Below are 17,407 nucleotides of genomic sequence, written 5' to 3'. Positions count from 1 at the left end.
CAGAGTTTAGAGCTCTCAGACAAGCTCGGGTCTGAGCCCCATCCTTTACCGACCTGTGCGACTTGTCCTCTCCGGACCTATTTCCCCACCTGTGAAATGGGACACTAAGGCTTCTTACTCGTGTGCAGCCTGAGCATGGCCGTGTGCGAGGGTCCCACTGTGCGCTCACAGGGCCGGGCACACAGTCAGTCCTCTGCGACCGCTGCCGTCCCACTCTCCCTGCCCTGCTCGGTAAGAAGAGACCGAAGTGGATCCAGCCCTGGTTTTAAATGAAAACCAGAGGGAGGCGGGCTGCCTGGGAGCCCACCCCGGCCGCCACCCCTGCCTGAGCAGCTGCCCAGGCTGGTCTGGCTTTGGGGCCGGTTTTCTCCACAGCTGGAGGGAGGGGGCACAGCTGGAGGGGCTGGGCAGCAGTGGCAGTGTGCCCCTCCACCCCCAGGGCCTGCCTTTTAAGGCCTGGCAGTGTCGTCTGGGGGGAGACAAGACCCAAATAAGGCGTGGGCTTGGCAGCTCGGAGCTGGGCTGTGGGTTGAAGCAGGGAGCAGGAGGCGCCGCTGGGAACTCAAACCAGACAGGCCCCCCTGGCCAGCCCCCAGGGGAGGCTGCCAGGCCCTGCTCCGGTCCCACCATGGGGCCTTTGCTCAGGCTGAGCCTGCGTCCCCAAGGGCCTGTGACTTGCCTAGACACGGGGGGTAAACCTCACCCAGGATGGAGGAAGGTGGGTGGCCAGCCCGGGACTGGGGCAGGCCCTGGGGTCTCTGGACAGGGGCCGTGGCTGTGAACCAAGCCCGTGCTACGTGCGTCACCCAGCCCCGCTCCGTCCTAGCAGGCAGGTAATAACCATAGCCAAGCCCTGCCTCCTGTTCACTAAATGCAGAATGGGCCCCGCACACGCTAAGCACTTCACGTATACGCAGTCTGAACTGTGAGTGGGTGCTAGTTCACCTCCACCTTACAGACAGGGAAACTGAGGCATGGGGCAGCTCACTGTCCCCCATGCTCAGAAAAATGGATGAGTGTGTAGGACCCATCCCTACTTTTTCCCTTGGAGGAAAACGAGACAGACGAGTAGAGTGACTTGCCCACAGTTGTCCCCAAGAATGTCTAAAGCCTGCATCTGAACCAGGCAGTCCAACTGCAGGGCCCCACCTCTTTTTGGGGGGCCACCAGCAGAGAGGCCCAGTGTCCAGCAAGAGCACCGGTGCCCAAGAAGCATGGCCCCGCCAAGCCCTGGTCATCCTCTTAGCTCCCAGGTGGAAATGTAACACGTCATTCTATTACTCTTTTCAGGAAGTTGACCCAAAGAAGTGCTTAGCCCAGAACAAGTGCCCGGCACCCAGTAGGACCTCAAGAGCGTCTGTAAAACTGATGAACGCATGAATCACAGGCTGAAAATTAATTTCCAGCAAGCAAACGAAACAAAAGGCAGGCACAACTGTCTTGAAGATCAGCAAAATGTTCTAATGTCACATGAGGGTGTCCCTGAGTTATTCATCTGTAAACTTGTGGTTGGAAATTCTTTTTCAAACAGTTTGTTTTTGGATGCTTTGCCAGGAGCCAGAGAGAATTAGAAAAATTAATAGAAACACGGCCTGACCAGCAGCGTAGATTAAGAGGCTCAAGATAATGTAAATAATGAATTTACATTAAAGAGAGAAAAAACTTAAAGAAATAGCAAAACTGTCAAAAAGACCAGAAAATGTTGACTTTGGATTCAGGGTTCACAGAAATTATCCAAAAACTCTCCAAAATTCTGATAAATGGACAGAAATACTTTAAGGGACGTCCCAGGTTATAAAATGGCCCCACAGCACACAAAATTCCAGCAGGGAAGAAGCCACGGGTTGGGGGGAGATCCCCTGTTGGACAAAGAGGTCACATCCCTCCTACTGGTGTTTGGCCAGGGGCCCTGAAACAGGCCTCGGTGGCTGAGACCCCCCTCACCCTGGCCCAGTGGTCCCTCCCAAAGGGCTCCTCCTGGGACCACAAACCCCAGTTCCACTCTGGGAGCCCGACTGTGGGCCACTTCCCACCATCTGGGAGGTCCTCATGTGCCTTACACAAACGCGAGCACACACACACAAACACACACTCACACATGCATGAGTGCGAGTGCCTTCCTCCAATCCCTACAGCTGCTGGGCCCATGTCACCTCCTCCAGGAAGCCTTCCTGGACAGACCAGGGCACCCACTGCTACCCAAGCCCCCTCTGGAGCTCTGATCGCCCTGTCCTGACCTCCAGCGCTGTCTGGAGTTCAGGCCTTGTGCAAGGCCTGAAGCACAAGGCCTGGCTAAGAGGCTCTGAGCTCCTCCTTCTCGTAGGTTCTGCGCCCCTTGACAGATGACAGCACTGAGGCCCAGAGAGGGGAGGCTGCCTGCTCTGCCCATGCGGTGGGAGGGTGGGATTCCAACCCTGCCCTAAAGGGGGAACGAGGCTGTGAAAGGTTGGGGCGTGTCCCTGGACTCCACCTCTGCACTCTCTCTCCCAGGAGGGAGGGAAGGGAGGGGCTTCCTCGTTCAAGACTAACCCCCAGATCTGCTTGGCTCCTCCCCAGCCCGGCCCAGGTCTCCTGCAAGGAATTTACTTTGCAAATGTAAATATTCGCTGCTGGGGGTCAGAGCCAGGCGCGAGGGTCACAGCTGGGGCGGGAGCTCCCAAAGCCCAGCCAGGAGGCCTGTGTCCAGCCTGGCCCCCTCTTCAGGGTGGGCAAAGTTCCCGTTCAATTCCCGGGCACATGCTTTACGCCAGGCCCTCGGGAAGAGGAAGTGTGACGGCGGGGTGGGGCCACCTCCGCCAGGTGGGAGCACCAAGAGGGTCACAGACAGAGGGACAGCCACCGCTGAGGCCGTGAATGGGACAGGAGGCCAGTGTGGGTAAAGGATCAACTAGAGGGAAGGCGAGGCTGGGGCAACACTGGGCCTTGGTCCCACAGGCAGGGGCCGGTGGGGAGGTGTGGGCTGCCCAGACAGGAGTGTGGGTGGCCGGTGGTGGACGAGGGCGGATTTGCGCAGTGTTTAGCCCTGGGGACACCGCATCTACAAAGTGAAGCACAGGCCTGGCGCCGCACCTGGCACCAGGTAAGAGCCAGGTGTGTGTGGGACGTGCCCAGCCCTGGGCGGCAGGAGGGGCTGGGGGCCCGGGAAGGGCCCGGACTGCAGCCTCTGGTGTGTCACCTTGGGCAAGCTCCCCCTGTCTGCTTCCCTATCACGGAGGACAAGGGCTGAGGGTCCACGGATGGGAAGGGACATAAGTGCTGAGGACAACAGGACTTACGTGGGGGAAGTGGAGGCAGCCCGGCCCACCAGCCTTGCGGAGCCCCAGCGGCCCGAACACGCTGCCCTTGGAGTCCTCAGCCGCAGAGGAAAGGCCCTGGCTCCAGAGTCAGATTGACTGGGTTTGAATCCGGCTCCTCAGCCCATAGGCCCCACCCTGGGCAAGGCGCCCCCGCCCCCACAGCCTTGACTTCTGGACACACTGGCACGACGCAGGTGGTGTGCTCGGCAGGGAGGACGGTGGCAGCTTTCCTTTCCCTTGTCATTATTACTGCGGAACGGCCTGGGGCCTGGGGATGCCGCAGAACTCAGGCCAGTGCTTACCTGCTGTGTGACCTGGTGTGTGACCCACACCCTCTCTGGGCCTTGCAGTCATCATCTGGACAAGGGGCTGATGGGTGGGAGATCTGTCTGCAGGGAGACCCCGAGTCAAGGTGACACGGAGGTGGCTGCTGCATAGGCCAGTCCCTTCACCTCTCTGAGCCTCAGTTTCCCCATGTGTGAAATGGAGCCTGTTCTAGCCCCTTCCTCACAGACTGTCGTGAACATCAAATGAGACCATCCTCACTCCTTGTCACAGAGCGAACCCCCCCCCCCCGTGCGGACGGGAAAACTGGGCTGAGAGCAGGGAAGTCCTTCACTAGAGCCGCCAGCCTCACAGACATCGAGTCCAGAGCCCCGAGGCCAGCGTGTGTAGCCGGGACTGAGAAGGGGGTCTCGGAGGTGGCAGCAGGCAGGGCTGCGTCTGCTGGGTCACCACAGAACCCCCAGCACGGGGGCGGGAGGGGAGAGGCAGACACTTACGGAGCCTCTACTAAGAGCCAGGCTGAGCGCCCAGTTCTCAATCCCAGGTGACTTCCAGATAAAGCCAAGGCTCAGACTTGCCCCAAGTCACACGGCAGAGCACAGATGAGCAAGCGGAAGTCTGGAATGAAGCCGCCCCAGGCTGCGCTGGGCCCTGCGGCCCCTGGTGACACGGCTCTCGGGCCCAGGGTCAGGTCACAGCCGTGGGCAGGCCGCGAGGGCAGTCGCCAGCAGGGGAAGCAGTTGGAGGAGCCGGGCCTGAACGCAGCAGTGGGAGGAAGGGCGGGGCCCGGGGTGGGCGGGGAGTGTCCCCACGCCTCGCCGCCCCACTCCCACGGCCCAGCACGGCAGATTTCCGGAATACTCAGGCAGCCACTTGCCCACCTCCCTTTCCTCAGCTCCGACTCTGTGGCTGGGAGAGGCCCCTCCTGTCCCACTGGCCATCACATAGCACCTGCCAGGCGCTGCCAACAGCGCGGGGGCTTTGCTGCTTCATGTCATCCCGGCAACGTCCCCGGCCTCTCCCACCCTGCCCATTTCGCAGCTGAGGACGCTGAGGCTGCTGCAGGCGCACCGGCAGCTCAGCACGCTCCTTCCGGTGTGCGGGAGAAGAACGCCACCTGGATGGCAGCCCGCCCCGGCTCGGGCCCCTTGCACAACGACTTGCCCAATGGTCGAGGAGTCCCTGGCCCAAGGCCACACAGCTGGAGTGTGGCAGAGCTGTCCTGGCTCAGGGAGCCCTGGGTAGCCCTGTCCCCAGGCCGGGACCTGAAGGCCCCACGGGGGGAACTGGCAGGCATCAGGGTTGGCCTGGCCCGGCGCCGGCTCGCACCCCCGCCTCACCCCCGGCCGAGCCCTCAGCCCTCAGCCAGCCAGGCTCCTGCATGTGCGGCTTCCAGCAGCTGGGTTCAAGGGCACAGGAGCTGTCCCCACCTGCACTCAGCCCTCGCCCTCTCCTTGACGGCCCAGACACCGGGAAGGTCTGCCCTTGGGAGGGGAGACAGGGACACAGTGGCCTTTGTCTGGGCCTGAAATCCGCCCCTCCCACAGGGGCTCCTCTGTGGCCTGCTTGGCAGCTGCCCTCCTGGCTGGCGTTGCCCGGGCCCTCAGCCTTCCCCACTTCCTCCCCCGGGGAGGGCAGGGCGCAGTTCCCCACGCCCCTCCCACATGGCTGCTGCTCTGCAGGGCGTCTGGCCTGGGGGGCCCAGCCCCCCTTCGAGCTACTACATTCCTCCCAGGTCCCCTGGGGACTCCCCCACCCCAAATCAGAACCCACCAGACCCCCTCCTGCCCCTACTTCGTGGTGAGTTTTACCCCCATCCCCATGTCCAGGTGATTTTGGGCACTCAACCTGTCTCTCTGGGCCTCAGTTTCCCCATCTGTGAACCGGGCTGTTGCAGGGGCTGTGGGAGGTGAAGTGTATAAATCTCTCAGAAGACGCCTGTGAGTGGTGGCTCCTACTAGCACTACCTCCCCTCGATACACAGGCTGCGTTTTTACGCACTCGTGTTTCCGGAGTCAGGATACATCCTGCAACCTGTGTTCCACGTGCTGCCTCGGGGACCCTCTTTCCACCCAGGGATCTCTGGGCCGAGGCTGCTTCTAGGCCAGCCCATCCTCTTTAGGGACACGCTTGGGAACACAGCTCTTGGTGTCCCCAAACCTGGCACCTGCTGGGTTCAGCCAGGTGAAGGGTGGGGGAGGGCAGACTGCTCAGCAGAGGCAGGTGTCCGGGAGGGGTGAGGGGGAGAGGGGTCTCCAGGTGACAGTGTGGCCGGGCTCTGCCTTCACACAATGAAGGTAGGAGGGGTGAGAGGAGTCCCTCTGCTGGGGACATGCCCCACACATGGGAGCCCAACCGAGTCCTCCCATCCGGAGGCCCAGAGGTGGAGGCGGGGAGAGGCGCCGGGCAGACAGGGCTCGGATCCTGACTCTGCCTATCGCCTTCCTGAGCCCGGCGTCCCCGGGCAGGGTGGGCACAGCCACGCTTACCTCTCTGACCCTGAACGGACTGAAACAGCCCCGTGTTCCCACGTGGCGTCTGTTACCACATCATACAGGAACGTCCAGATGGCTTTTTCCCAAGTTTGGAGGGGAGACTTGGGACGCTGTGACTTAAAATGTGGGCTGTGCAGCAGGTGTAAAATTCTCCTGAGAGTCTCCCAAGAGTCACCGCAGGGGGTGGGGGGACAACAGGCACAGCTGTGTCTGCACCAGGCCCGTGTGGCTCCAGCAGGCTTGGCTCTGTGTGTGGGTACTGTCCACGGACTGAACAACCGCCCTCCTGTGTACCTGCGCGAGGCACCTGGCCTGCCGTCGCAGGGCTCCAGAGCCAGCCGGGCATCCTACCTTCCTCGCAGCTCACCCCCGAGTGCCCAGGGCAGCACCTCCACTCTCGGGCGGTCACCGTCTTGTACATCACCTTGTACGTGGGTCTCACCACCGTTCTGTAGCTGAAAGAGTCCGCAGGTGGCCCGGCTTAGGGTGTTCTGTGGCTTTTCTCACCACCCCGGACGCCCATGGGGACAAACGCAGAACCTCCAGGATCCTCGGCCACCTCCAGGTCCCCTTGGAGTCTCTCTCCTCTTGCATTCTGGGATTCCGCGCTCCCTGCCCAGCCCCCAGCCTGGGTACGGGACACCAGCTGGACAGGAAGCCCTGCAGGCAGGGCCATGTCCCTCCCCAGGGGCACTCCAGGGTGCCCCGAGAGAGCACGAAGGGACGATCTGAGAACAGGCCTAGGGCCAAGGCTGCCTTTGCCCCACCCGCCCTGGGGTCCAGCTGTGCCCTGCACTCCCTACACCATCCCACCCCCAGGCCTCTGCCTGCACCCCAACGCCAGCAGCTCCGTCCCCACCTGCTCCCCGGGCAGCTCATGGGCCAGGGGCAGTTCTGCAGCACTCGCTGAAGGTAGGTGCCATTTTGCACATGGCACGAGACGGTGCGGGTCACCACATACGAGCACCAGTTCCTGAAACAGACCCAAAGAGAGGAAGCTCAGTGCCACGCAGGGCCCCCTGCCAGGGACTCTGGTAGGACGGGCGAGGAGGTCCCCATTCCCTCCGGGAGCCGTGAGTGCCCAGGCCGAGAGACCGCTGAGCTTGCAGAGTCTGCTGGGCCCCGCTGGGACTCTCTGTGGCTGAGGTGAATTTCATGGCCCTGGGTGGGGCGGCCATGCTGTGGGCTCTTGCGCAAGATGGGGGTGGGGCACGTCACGGGGCTCCCCCTCCTCACATCTCCTCTCTCCAACCTCGACCCATCAAGGCCACCATTGCTTCCTGCCTCCCACCTGGGCAACCTCAGTGGCCTCTCCTCCTGCCCCTTGGTCCCTCCCTAGAGGGATGTCACAGAATGGAAACCTGGTCACGTCCCCCCGCCGAGAGGTGAAATCAATGTCCCAAGCCTGGAGGACTGACTTCTCCAAATACCAACTGCTAATTATGCTGCACTGCAATAGTGAGCACTTACTGTATGCAGAGGGTATTTACACTATTGTGCAATGGTGAGCCAGGAAGGTACTCCCCTGCCCCCATTCATAGAGGGGAAACTGAGGCTCGGGGAGGTGAAGACAACTGCTCATGTCACAGAGCTGGTGCATAGAGAAGCCAGATTTGAACTCAGGAATGTGGATGGCCTGGCCCAGCTTCTGACTCCATCCCAGAGGCCTCAGCTCCTGTCCCCTCCCCATCTCTAAGAGCTATGGTCTGTGGCTCTGTGAAGGCCCCAGCCTGGGAACCCAGTGACCCTGGGCTTGAGGCCACAAAGGAAAGTGTGGGGGGTGGGAGGCGACCAGGCCGAGAAGGGTCACCTGAAACCATCCCTCCCTCCCCACCCCCTGCAAAAAACACACAGTGCCCATGACCCCGTGCAGGGCCAAGCACCACCAAGCACCTGGAATGTCCCAGCCAGCACCGAGGTGTCCTCACCCACCGCCATTCAGCCCCCAATGGCCGCTGCCTTGCCCCCACCCCAGCCCACCAGAAGGAGAAAGTCCCTGGCCAGGACCAGTCAACTAACTTGAAGTAGGGGGCTAGGGATTAAGTCCCTTCACCCGTCTCTGTCACGCTGGAATCAGTGCAGGAGGAGGAAACAGCCGGGACAAAGGCCTGGAGGTGGCAAGTCTGGAAGAAGGGACAGTCCAGCCTGTCCATGAAGTGGCAGGAGCTCAACAGAGCCCCGGCCAGCCATCCTACGCAGAAGGGACAGGTGCTTGCTATAGCCCCATCAGGAATGGCACAGAGCTGGGAAAAGCCTAAATAGCCATGGAACCACCAGGCACAGGAAATCAGATGTTCTGACGAGGCCCAAGGTGTCCGACGCTGGGCCCGAACACCGGCTGTCGCGCAGGGCTCGGGGAAATGAAGCAAGTACTGAGTAATGATATAGGATGACTGCATTTCTAGTAAAATGAGAGAGAGAGAGAGAGAGAACTATTTACACATGTGTGCATATATACAGATATGTGTGCATAAAGTTAGAAAAAATTACACTCTTCTCAAATTGCCACCCCTGGAGGTGAGGAGGGCTTTCCATTTGCTCTGTCTCCCCCATGAACAGCAGCTCAATTTACCACACTCATTGCATGCCAGGAGTTGTGCCCAGGGCCTGGCATGCGTAGCTCATTTAAATTCTGCACCCTATTTTTTTTTTTTTTTTTCAACTCTTGGCTCTGCAGGGTGATTTTTGGTTTGGTTGGTTGTTTTCTTTGAGACAGGGTCTTGCTCTGTTGCCCAGGCTAGAGTGCAGTGGTGTCATCGTAGCTCATTGCAACCTCAAATTCCTGGGCTCAAGCAATCCTCCTGCCTCAGCCTCCCAAGTAGCTGGGACTACAGGCAAGTGCCACCAAGCCTGGTTAATTTTTAAATTTTTTGTAGAGATGGGGGTCTCACTATGTTGCCCGGGCTGGTCTCGATCTCCTGGTCTCAAATGATCCTTTTGCCTCGTGACCTCCCAAAGTGATAGGATTACAGGCTTGAGCCCCCAAACTGCACTGACCTGCACCCTGCTATGGCTCCACTTCATAGCTGGAAAGACTGTGGCTCTGGGGTCTAGGATATGCAGTGGGCACCAGTCCGGGCTGGAACTCAGGTCCCCTGGTCCCGGAGCTTGCACTATGAACCCCAGGCCGGAAATGTTTCTCCGGACAAGTCGAAAAGGATTTTACAAGTTTAAAAAGATACATTTCAAGGCTCTCCATCCTACAGAGCCTCAGGTCTCTAGAGCTGTGGCTTTGCATACATTAGGGTATGTATGGAGGGTGGGGACATAAACCCCTTTGGGAAATGTGGTTCCTCTCTAGAAAAATGTGTAAAACTTGGTGTGCGAGTTAAGGGGGTTCACAGGCTCCCTGCAGCCTATGTGTTGCTCCCCAGCCTGCATGGGGGCTCCATGAGTACAGGAGAGAAGGAGGGAGGGAGTAACCTGGCAGAGGAAAGTGAAAAACTCTAGACTCAGGAAGGGGCTCCTGGGCACAGCGTGAATACGCTACGCCAGTGTGCAAATGCACACAAATATGCACATGCAATGCACACACATGCAAATTCATGCACACATGGTGTGGACACATGCAAATGCACATCCAGGCATACGGGCAAACATGCCCACCAGTGAGCACATGCACACGGACATACACATGCATATGTGCATACAATTCACAAATACACATATGTCCTTGTGTGCACGCACAGATCTACAGAAGCACACGGATAACATACACACTCGTGCACACAGACAGACCACGTCAAATCCAGCAGGACCCTTAGGCACACAAATGACCATCCTCCCTGCACAAGTCCATACCCGCAGACACAGTACTGTGAGCCGTCACATACATGCACACACATGTACACACCAGGACACACACGCTTGTCGGCGCTCTTCCAGGGACACACAATCACAGTCGAACCTCCTCCCTGCAAATATGTCCACACTTGCATACACACTCACATACCAACACACGCACACACGCCTCTCACACGGACACAGGCTGCAGCTGTGATCTCTGCACATGTCCACACAGGTCTGCGTGCCCTCACTCATGTACACACGTGCACACACACCTCTTACATATACACAAACAGGCAGAGGCAGGCCCAGTCACACACAGGGCTGTGAGTCCTAGACGGGCAGGGGGAAACGGGCCTGTGAGCGTCCACAGTTGCCTGAGCAACTTTTTACCAGGGAAGCTAGAGAAAAACAATTTTTTTTCCTTCTCCCTTAATTAAAATCTCCCTCATGTGGGCCCCTGCCTGGCTCCCTGGTTTATCTCCCACAATCTGGACTCTGCTCGAATCCCTGCTTAGGAGACATGGAGCTGGTGGCCAGCTAGCCAGACATTTCAGACAGGAAGAGACACCAAAGCCGGGTGGGTTCAGGGTCAGCCCCTCGCCCCCTCCCCCACCAATAACCGTGCCCACTCTCCCCTTGAGGACCCAGCCCCGGGGCACCCAGCGCAGGCCTGAGTTTCTCTGCAGGGCCCCTGCCTGGCCTGGCAGCCATCCTGCCCTCTGTCCACGCTCCACAGGCAGCTGCGGGCTCTTCCTACGACACAGACCCAGCGCTGCCACTGCCCACGACGGCTCCCCACCGGCTGCACGCCGCGCCGGCCCTGTCCTTCGTTCCTCATGCTGCTCGCCACTCCTGCACACTGTGCAGCCCCCTCCCGCCTCTGACCTTAGCATGGGAGGATCCCTCTGCCTGGAGAGCCCCTCCCCTTGCTCCAGCAAACTCCTATTCATCCCCTTGGGCCTCAGCCTTGAGGCCCAGGTGGGGTTGGGCCTCTCCGGGGGCACCCGTGAGCCACTCACTAGCTCTGAGCTGTATTCTCTCCTGCAGGTGCAGGGGGAGGAAATGCAGTGGGACTATGCTCAGGGATGTTGCTGAATGACTGGATGACTGAGAATGGACTATGGCCCTGGGTAGAGCAGCCAGCAGGTTCCAAGAGATAGGTACCATCCCTGCTGCCCCGGGGCCTTCCCGCGCTGTGGTGTGGTCAGCATCAGCTGCCAGGTGAGGCAAGGTGAGGACAGGGGCTCAGGGTGCGCCACTTCTGTTCACTCAGCAGAAGTGGGCCCCTGGGAGGGAGAAAACAGGCCAGACCAGCTCAGCCTGGCATTGGCCAACCCCACCGGGGCCCCACACCTATACCCACACTCTACCTCCTGCCACGGGGGCCCAGGGGACTTTGTCTCCAGAGGGCCCGGGGCTGCGATCCGGAACAGCTATAGGGGCTAATTGCGGAGGCAGCCAAGCAGGCCCCGGGCCAAGGCCGTCATGAAAAGGAGAGGAGAGAAAGGCGCACACACTTGGCTGGGGGTGGGGTGACAAGAGCCAGAACCCCAGACTGGGGGTGAAATTCCAGCCCCGGCCCTGCTGCTTCCTAAATCAGGGACCTTGGACAAGGCCCTGACCCTCTCTGACCTCACTCTGTGCATCTGCAAATGGGGACAGCAGAATCTCCTCCGGCAGGGGAGGTGCCACACAAAGCGCTTAGCACAGAGATAACAGCTATTGCTAACTCTTGTTCCTGGACTCTGGGGCCACAGCCCTGACATGGGCCCCACACCCGGCAGCTGTGGCCCAGGGGCTTCCCAGGAGAAGCTGTGTCCCAGGAGACACCAGCACAGTGTCTCCTTCATAAGGTCCTCTCCTTGACTTTGGGATAGGGATTGTCAGGCTCTGCATTTTACAGAGGGGGAAACTGAGGCTCCAAGAGACAGCACCTGCCCAGGGTGCACAGAGCTGGGATTTGAGCCCCGCAGAGAGCGGCTGGGGAGACAGCATGCATTTCAGAGCTCCCCACTCGCCCCAACCCTGGGATTTTCCCAAAGGAAGCCCGTGCTACGGGGGTCAGTGGCCTGTGCCAGGACGCTGCGATGGCTTGAACCCTAGAGCTGCTCGCCGAGATGAGCAGTTAAAGGAAGTGGCTTCAGGCTGGGCGGGACCTCCGTGGGGCAGGAAGCAGCCCCAGCAGGGCGTGAGGGGCTGGCAGGGGCAGGGGCCAGCCAAGGCAGCTCTGCACAGCCCCTGGGGACCCTGGTTCCGGGGGTCTCAAAGTCTTACCACATTCCTGGGGCTGGGGGCGGCCCCTTGGATGCCTTCCCAGGCCACCCCCTCCTGAGGACAAAGCCTCTTTTCTGCCTCTGGTCCCTCGGCTGCCAAGGGGTGCCTGGAGCCCCGGGCTGGGGGTGGAGGGAAGGCTGACAGAGCATGACATCCCCATGCTGTCTCCAGTGACACTGGGACAGGGCCACAAGCGGAGGCCCTGGCAGCTGAGGACCAGACTCTGGTCCCAGGCTCCTACCCCACGCAATGCTGGTGAAAGCAGGAATCACTGTCCTTGAGGTCCTGTGCTTGTCCTTCCCGGGGGGACTGTCACCCTCAGAACAGGCCCCGAGCAGGGATAAGTGAAGGAAAAAGAGGGAAACAGAGAGAAAACTGAGAAGTGACCTGCCTCAGATCACACATCGAGTGGGTGATGGAGGCAGGAATAAAACCTCGTTCTGTCTGAGGCCAGAGCCCCTAACTTCTAACCATGACCTAGAAACGTTTCGCAAGCCCCTAAGCTGACAACCCCTCTCCCTCCTCCAAGGAGCGCTGCTGAGGAGAGAAAGACACTGGATCTGGAAACTGGCCTGGATTGAGGGGCCACTTTCCCCCTCTAGGACTCAGTCTCCTTATCTGTAAAATGGGAGCAATAGTATTGCCCACAGGGCTTTTGTGAGGCTCAGGCTACTGTGACAGCCAGCTGTGAACAGATAGGGTGACAATCCCCATTGATCACCAGATACCTCCTGCCCATAGCCGCCATCCTGCTCCCACCCAAGAAACCCTGGGGGGCTAGGAGTCTGGGCTGGAGGGCCCTGCCCTGGACTGGGTGGAGGGGTTTCATGGCCTTAAGCTCTCTGACCATCATCCTGAGCCTGACACTGGGAATTCTGAGTTCAAAGTCTCTGTCATCTTAGCATCCGGGGTCCTGGGGCTCACACGCATGCTCCGGGCAGGTCATACCCCCTCTCTGAGCCTCAGCTTCTTCCTCTATGAAACAAGCCGCCAGTGGCAGTCGGGAAGATTCTGGAGGTGACAGATCCAGGCCAGCCATTGTCGTCAGCACACAGTAGGTGGTGGCTGTGACATCTGCCACGTGTCTGTCCCTGTCTCAGACAACTGCTCTTCTGGCCGTGATGCCTCAGCCACCTCCATGCTCCAGCCCAGCCCATGTCACCTGCTCTTGCTAGCCCAGCGGGGCACGCTGGCCCCTGACCACTGGGAAAGGGGAATTTCTGAAAAGAGTTAAAGAATTGAGGCCGTAGGGGGTAGGGGCCAGGCAGGCCTTTGAATGGGATGAAAAGGCCTGGAGAGGCCTGGCTACTCCACATTGTCTGCCTTGGACAGCGGCGGCGCCTGGCCGGTGAGAGGGGACTAGGGGGGGCAGGGGCTGCTGCAGCCAGGACACCAGCCGGGGAAGGTTCCAACACTGTCCTCAAGGCCAGAAACTCAGATTGGAACCCAGCTCTGCAATTAATAACCCATGAGCCTAGAAGATGATGTCGATCCTCTGGGGCCTCAGTCTGCTCATCTGTTGAATGGGGTCCGTTTTCCCTGCTCCATTAGGCCCTTGAAGGATTAATGGTGACACCATAGGTAAGAGCCCCACGGTGCCAGGTTCCGGGAGATACTCTGTAAAGGCCAGCCAGAGAATGTCCCCAGCCACTAGGAGAGCAGCAGGAAGGCAGAAGGATTCCTCTTGTCCCAGTTCCAAATGCCAGGTCCCCGGGGAGCCTCCGACAGGACCCAGTGGGCTGAGGCTCCACCCCAGCCCTTCCTCCGAGGGGAATTAATAGCCGGGTACTAAAAAAAGCCAGGAGCAGGGAAAGGGGAGAGGGGGGTCCCCGAAGAGTCGGCGAGGAGGGCTCGTGGGCCTTTCCCACGTGCAGGGGGAGGAGCCCTCGGGCCAGGGCGACGTAAGTCCTGGGGGGCTTCGTCCTCCTGCGCGTGCCCCTTCCCCTCCCCCGCGGAGGGGCTGCGGCTCGGGACACGGCTGCGGGACCTCGCGCTCCCGGGCTTCTCAGACAGCGGCGGCGGTCCCCGCCCGCGCCCGCGGGCACCGGGGCGGGCACGGGTCGCCCTCCAGTCCCGGCCTCGCACGGCGGCGGTGCGCGTGTGCCCGGACTCCAGGTCCCCGGCCGCGCGGGCGGCACCGAGCGGGGGAGCCTTACCTGCGCCCGGAGAACGGGGCTCCCGCGACGCTCCACGCGGCGCCGCCGCCCGGGAGCAGCAGCCCGAGGCAGAGCAGCGCCCAGGCCCGCGGGCCGCCCATGCTGCGCCCGCCGCCCTCCGCGCCCGCGCCGCCGCCCCCGCCCGCCGGCCGCCGCCAGCCGCCCCGGACGCGCGAGCGGTCCCCAGCGCGGCGGCGGGAGGCGGGGCGGGGGCGCGCGCTCCCGGCCTCGCCCGCCCCTCGCGCGGCCCCCGCCCCTCGCGCCGCGACCCGGAAGGAGCCGGGCGCGGCGCCCCCGCCGGGAGGCCCGCCAGGTGCCCACCTGCGCCCTCGCCGCGGGCCCCTTCCGAGGGCGGCGTGCCAGTTCCGAAGTGCCCTCCCACAGGTTGCAGACTGGGAAACTGAGGCCCGGACCACAGCCGGGACCCGAACCCGCCACGCCTGAGCGAACGATGTCGGGGACTCATCCCGTGTCTCGGCATCTCTGCGGGACCCAGCCACCCAACAGAGGCGTCCGGACCAGTGCGTGCCGCGCCGTGTGTGCGGGGCTTGTCGCCGCCGCAGCTGCGTGCCCTCTCTCAGTTCAATCTGCAAGCCACTCCGCCCGAGGTGGGCACATTCTCCCCGCTTTACACATGAGAAAAGCGAGGCCCAGCCACTCACAGCCCCCTCCCCTCCAGGGGAAGACCTGGGCTAACTCCATAAGTGCCCTGTCTACTCTTACTCCCATTTTCCAGGTGGAGAAACTGAGGCACAGAGGATGTCATCTATCAAAAGCATCCTAGCAGTGGTTGGCAGAGTCAGGATTTGAACCCAGGCCTCCTCACTTCAGAGGGGTGTCAGCTCTTACCCACAATTAGGGAAGAGTGTAGACAGCATGTTGGTCTGGGCCTCAGTTTCTCCATCTGTAACAAGGCGAGGATTGGCGTCATCTAGAGTTTCTTCATGTAGGGAGCATGGATGAGCACGGGCTTCTGGGGGGAGGGCTGTGCATCCGCCAAGGTGAGCGCAGGTCTAGTGCGTGCGTATGGGGGTGCGTGTCTGTGCCGCGTGCGTGGTGTGTGTGTGTGATGGATGTGCGTGCAGGCATGAACGGCATCTGTGTGCATGCGCGCGATGCGTGTCTGATAGGAGTGTTTACGGGGAGGGACCAGAGCTTTCATCCGGGGGGACCCAAGCCCCCCAGCCTCCCAGCACAGCCTCTAACTCTGACTTCTGCCTGAGTCGATGTGCAGCAGGCAGTCCTGGCCTGGGGAACCCCTTGCCCAGCTCAGCCGTGCGCCCTGGGCCTGTTCCCGCCGTGGCCTGCCCGGACCTGAGATCCTGCCAGAAACGCTCCCCAGAGCGTCTGGGGAGCTCTGATCCCTGGGGACCGCCACCTCTGATCCCTGGGGACCGCCTTTCCTTAGCTCACCAGGCCCCAGGCTGAGTCAGCATGGGGGAGCCATCACCAGTGTCCCGAATAGAGGAAGCTGATTCTCTGTCCCCCGAGGGGGCGGGGAGAGAGAGCTGGGTTCAAACCCTGCCATTGCCACTTCTGCCTGAGTCAGCCCAGGCTAGTCCTCCCTCTCTGAGCCTCAGTTTCCCCTTTGTGAAGAGGCTAGTTTACCTTCCTTACAGGGTAAGGATTGAGATATCGTGGTAATGCCCTGGTACCCACTGTCCCTTGCTTCACATGGTCCCCCACGGGCTCACCACTTCCCCCAACAACACCATGGCGCCCACTTTGCCTCCTTGGGGAGCTGCCTTTCTCCCTTCCATACGAAGTTCTGGGGCGTCTCCTGCACTATCCCTCTGACCCCCAAGAAATGCAGCTCTGCGCTTCTCTGATTAGCTTGTTTTTGACACAGCTAGAGCAATGACTCAGCCTCCTGGTGACAGGCTACTCCTGACGGGCCACGTCCCAGGAGGACCCCAGGCCCGTCTGAGGCCCTGATCAAGCGGCTGGAATCAAACCCCACCACCCCATGGGCGCTTTGACAGGCAGACAGCTGTATGGGAAGGAGAAGCGCTGGGCAGTGGCTTCTGTCCTGGGGGTGCCTTGGAGGGACCGAGAGGTGTCTGGGACCCAGATGGGTGCCACAGAACGAGGAAGCGCCACTAGGTCTGTTTGCAACATGTGCGAGATGCTTAGGTGATTAATGGCATTCACATTCCTTAACCAATGCCACCAGACTCGTGGGAGATTCAGGCCACTGAAGGATTTCTCCAGCAGGGGACTTGCTTGGTAAAAGCTGTTATTAACATTTTCACATCACAGCAGAGGGGCCTGTCCTTGCTGAGGCTGGGATCCCTGGCGCCAGGTGTTTGTGTATAACAATAGCCAGACCGGTGGCAGTGTGGCCTGGTGGTTACCACCGCACAGGCTCGGACCCCATAGCTCTGAGGGCCAGTTCCTGAGCCACCACTGGAAGCTGTGTGACCTGAGACAAGTCACTTCCCCTCTCTGAGCCTCATTGCCTTGCCTGAAAAAACAAGCCCCAGGACCTTTATTAAATCCCTCTGGCTCAAGAGTCTGAGCTTTGGGGACAATGCGAAAGCATCAGGTCTCCCTGCGGTGGCCCTAGGGGACAACTGAAGCCCCCTTTTAAGGGCTGGTTTTCCTGGTGGACATTGGCCTGCTTTCTGTCCTCTTTCCTAGCCGAGCGGAAAGGCAGGAAATGCCACGAGGGCCTGGGATTTGGTCATTTGAGGTTTCAGTGTTTGCTGAGATGGGGGGCAGAGGGGCTGGATGGCTCGAGGTCTCAGCGCCTGGCCCTGCAGGCGGGGCCTCCCCGTGGGGGCCTGGTCCTCTCCGCTGCCAAGACCAGACCACAGCCGCCAGTAACGACAGCGGCTTCCGTTCCCGAGCGCTGACCGGTGCCAGGCGCTGTGCTCAGCGTTTTGCTCGCATTGTCTGCTGCCTTCCCCTCTGCCACCTGGAGGCGGCCTCACTCACTGTCCCCAGGTGTGGCGCCCACGGCTGGTGAGTGATGGGTACCGGCTGGCGTGCTCACCAGCCCCGCCACGCTGCCACCCTCTGGCTGAGCCCTGCGGGGGCTGCTTTGGGGGGACAGAGACCTTGGCTCGGGCCTGGGCTCCCATCTGGGGCCGAGGAGGGCGGAGAGAACACA

The 17,407-nt window shown here is 60.7% G+C and overlaps 1 protein-coding gene across 5 annotated transcripts in view; it reads right to left on the bottom strand.

Annotated features, from left to right (window-relative positions):
- EMID1 (EMI domain containing 1) overlaps positions 1-14,408 on the bottom strand; it is a 37,219-nt gene extending 22,811 nt beyond the window's left edge. For all 5 annotated transcript variants that reach the window (XM_075996685.1, XM_075996684.1, XM_075996686.1 and 2 more), the window contains exons 1-3: positions 14,296-14,408; positions 6,936-7,049; positions 6,428-6,531 (exon numbers count right to left, since the gene is read on the bottom strand). In XM_075996685.1, the coding sequence (XP_075852800.1) occupies positions 6,428-6,531; positions 6,936-7,049; positions 14,296-14,396 (319 nt within the window). In that variant the 5' untranslated portion in view covers positions 14,397-14,408. The remainder of the gene's footprint in view (positions 1-6,427; positions 6,532-6,935; positions 7,050-14,295) is intronic.
- Between the last annotated feature and the right edge of the window lie 2,999 nt (positions 14,409-17,407).

Source organism: Microcebus murinus, chromosome 22 (genome assembly GCF_040939455.1).
Source record: "Microcebus murinus isolate Inina chromosome 22, M.murinus_Inina_mat1.0, whole genome shotgun sequence".
Classification (NCBI taxonomy): domain Eukaryota; kingdom Metazoa; phylum Chordata; class Mammalia; order Primates; family Cheirogaleidae; genus Microcebus; species Microcebus murinus.
This window is presented reverse-complemented; position numbering and strand designations above follow the sequence as displayed.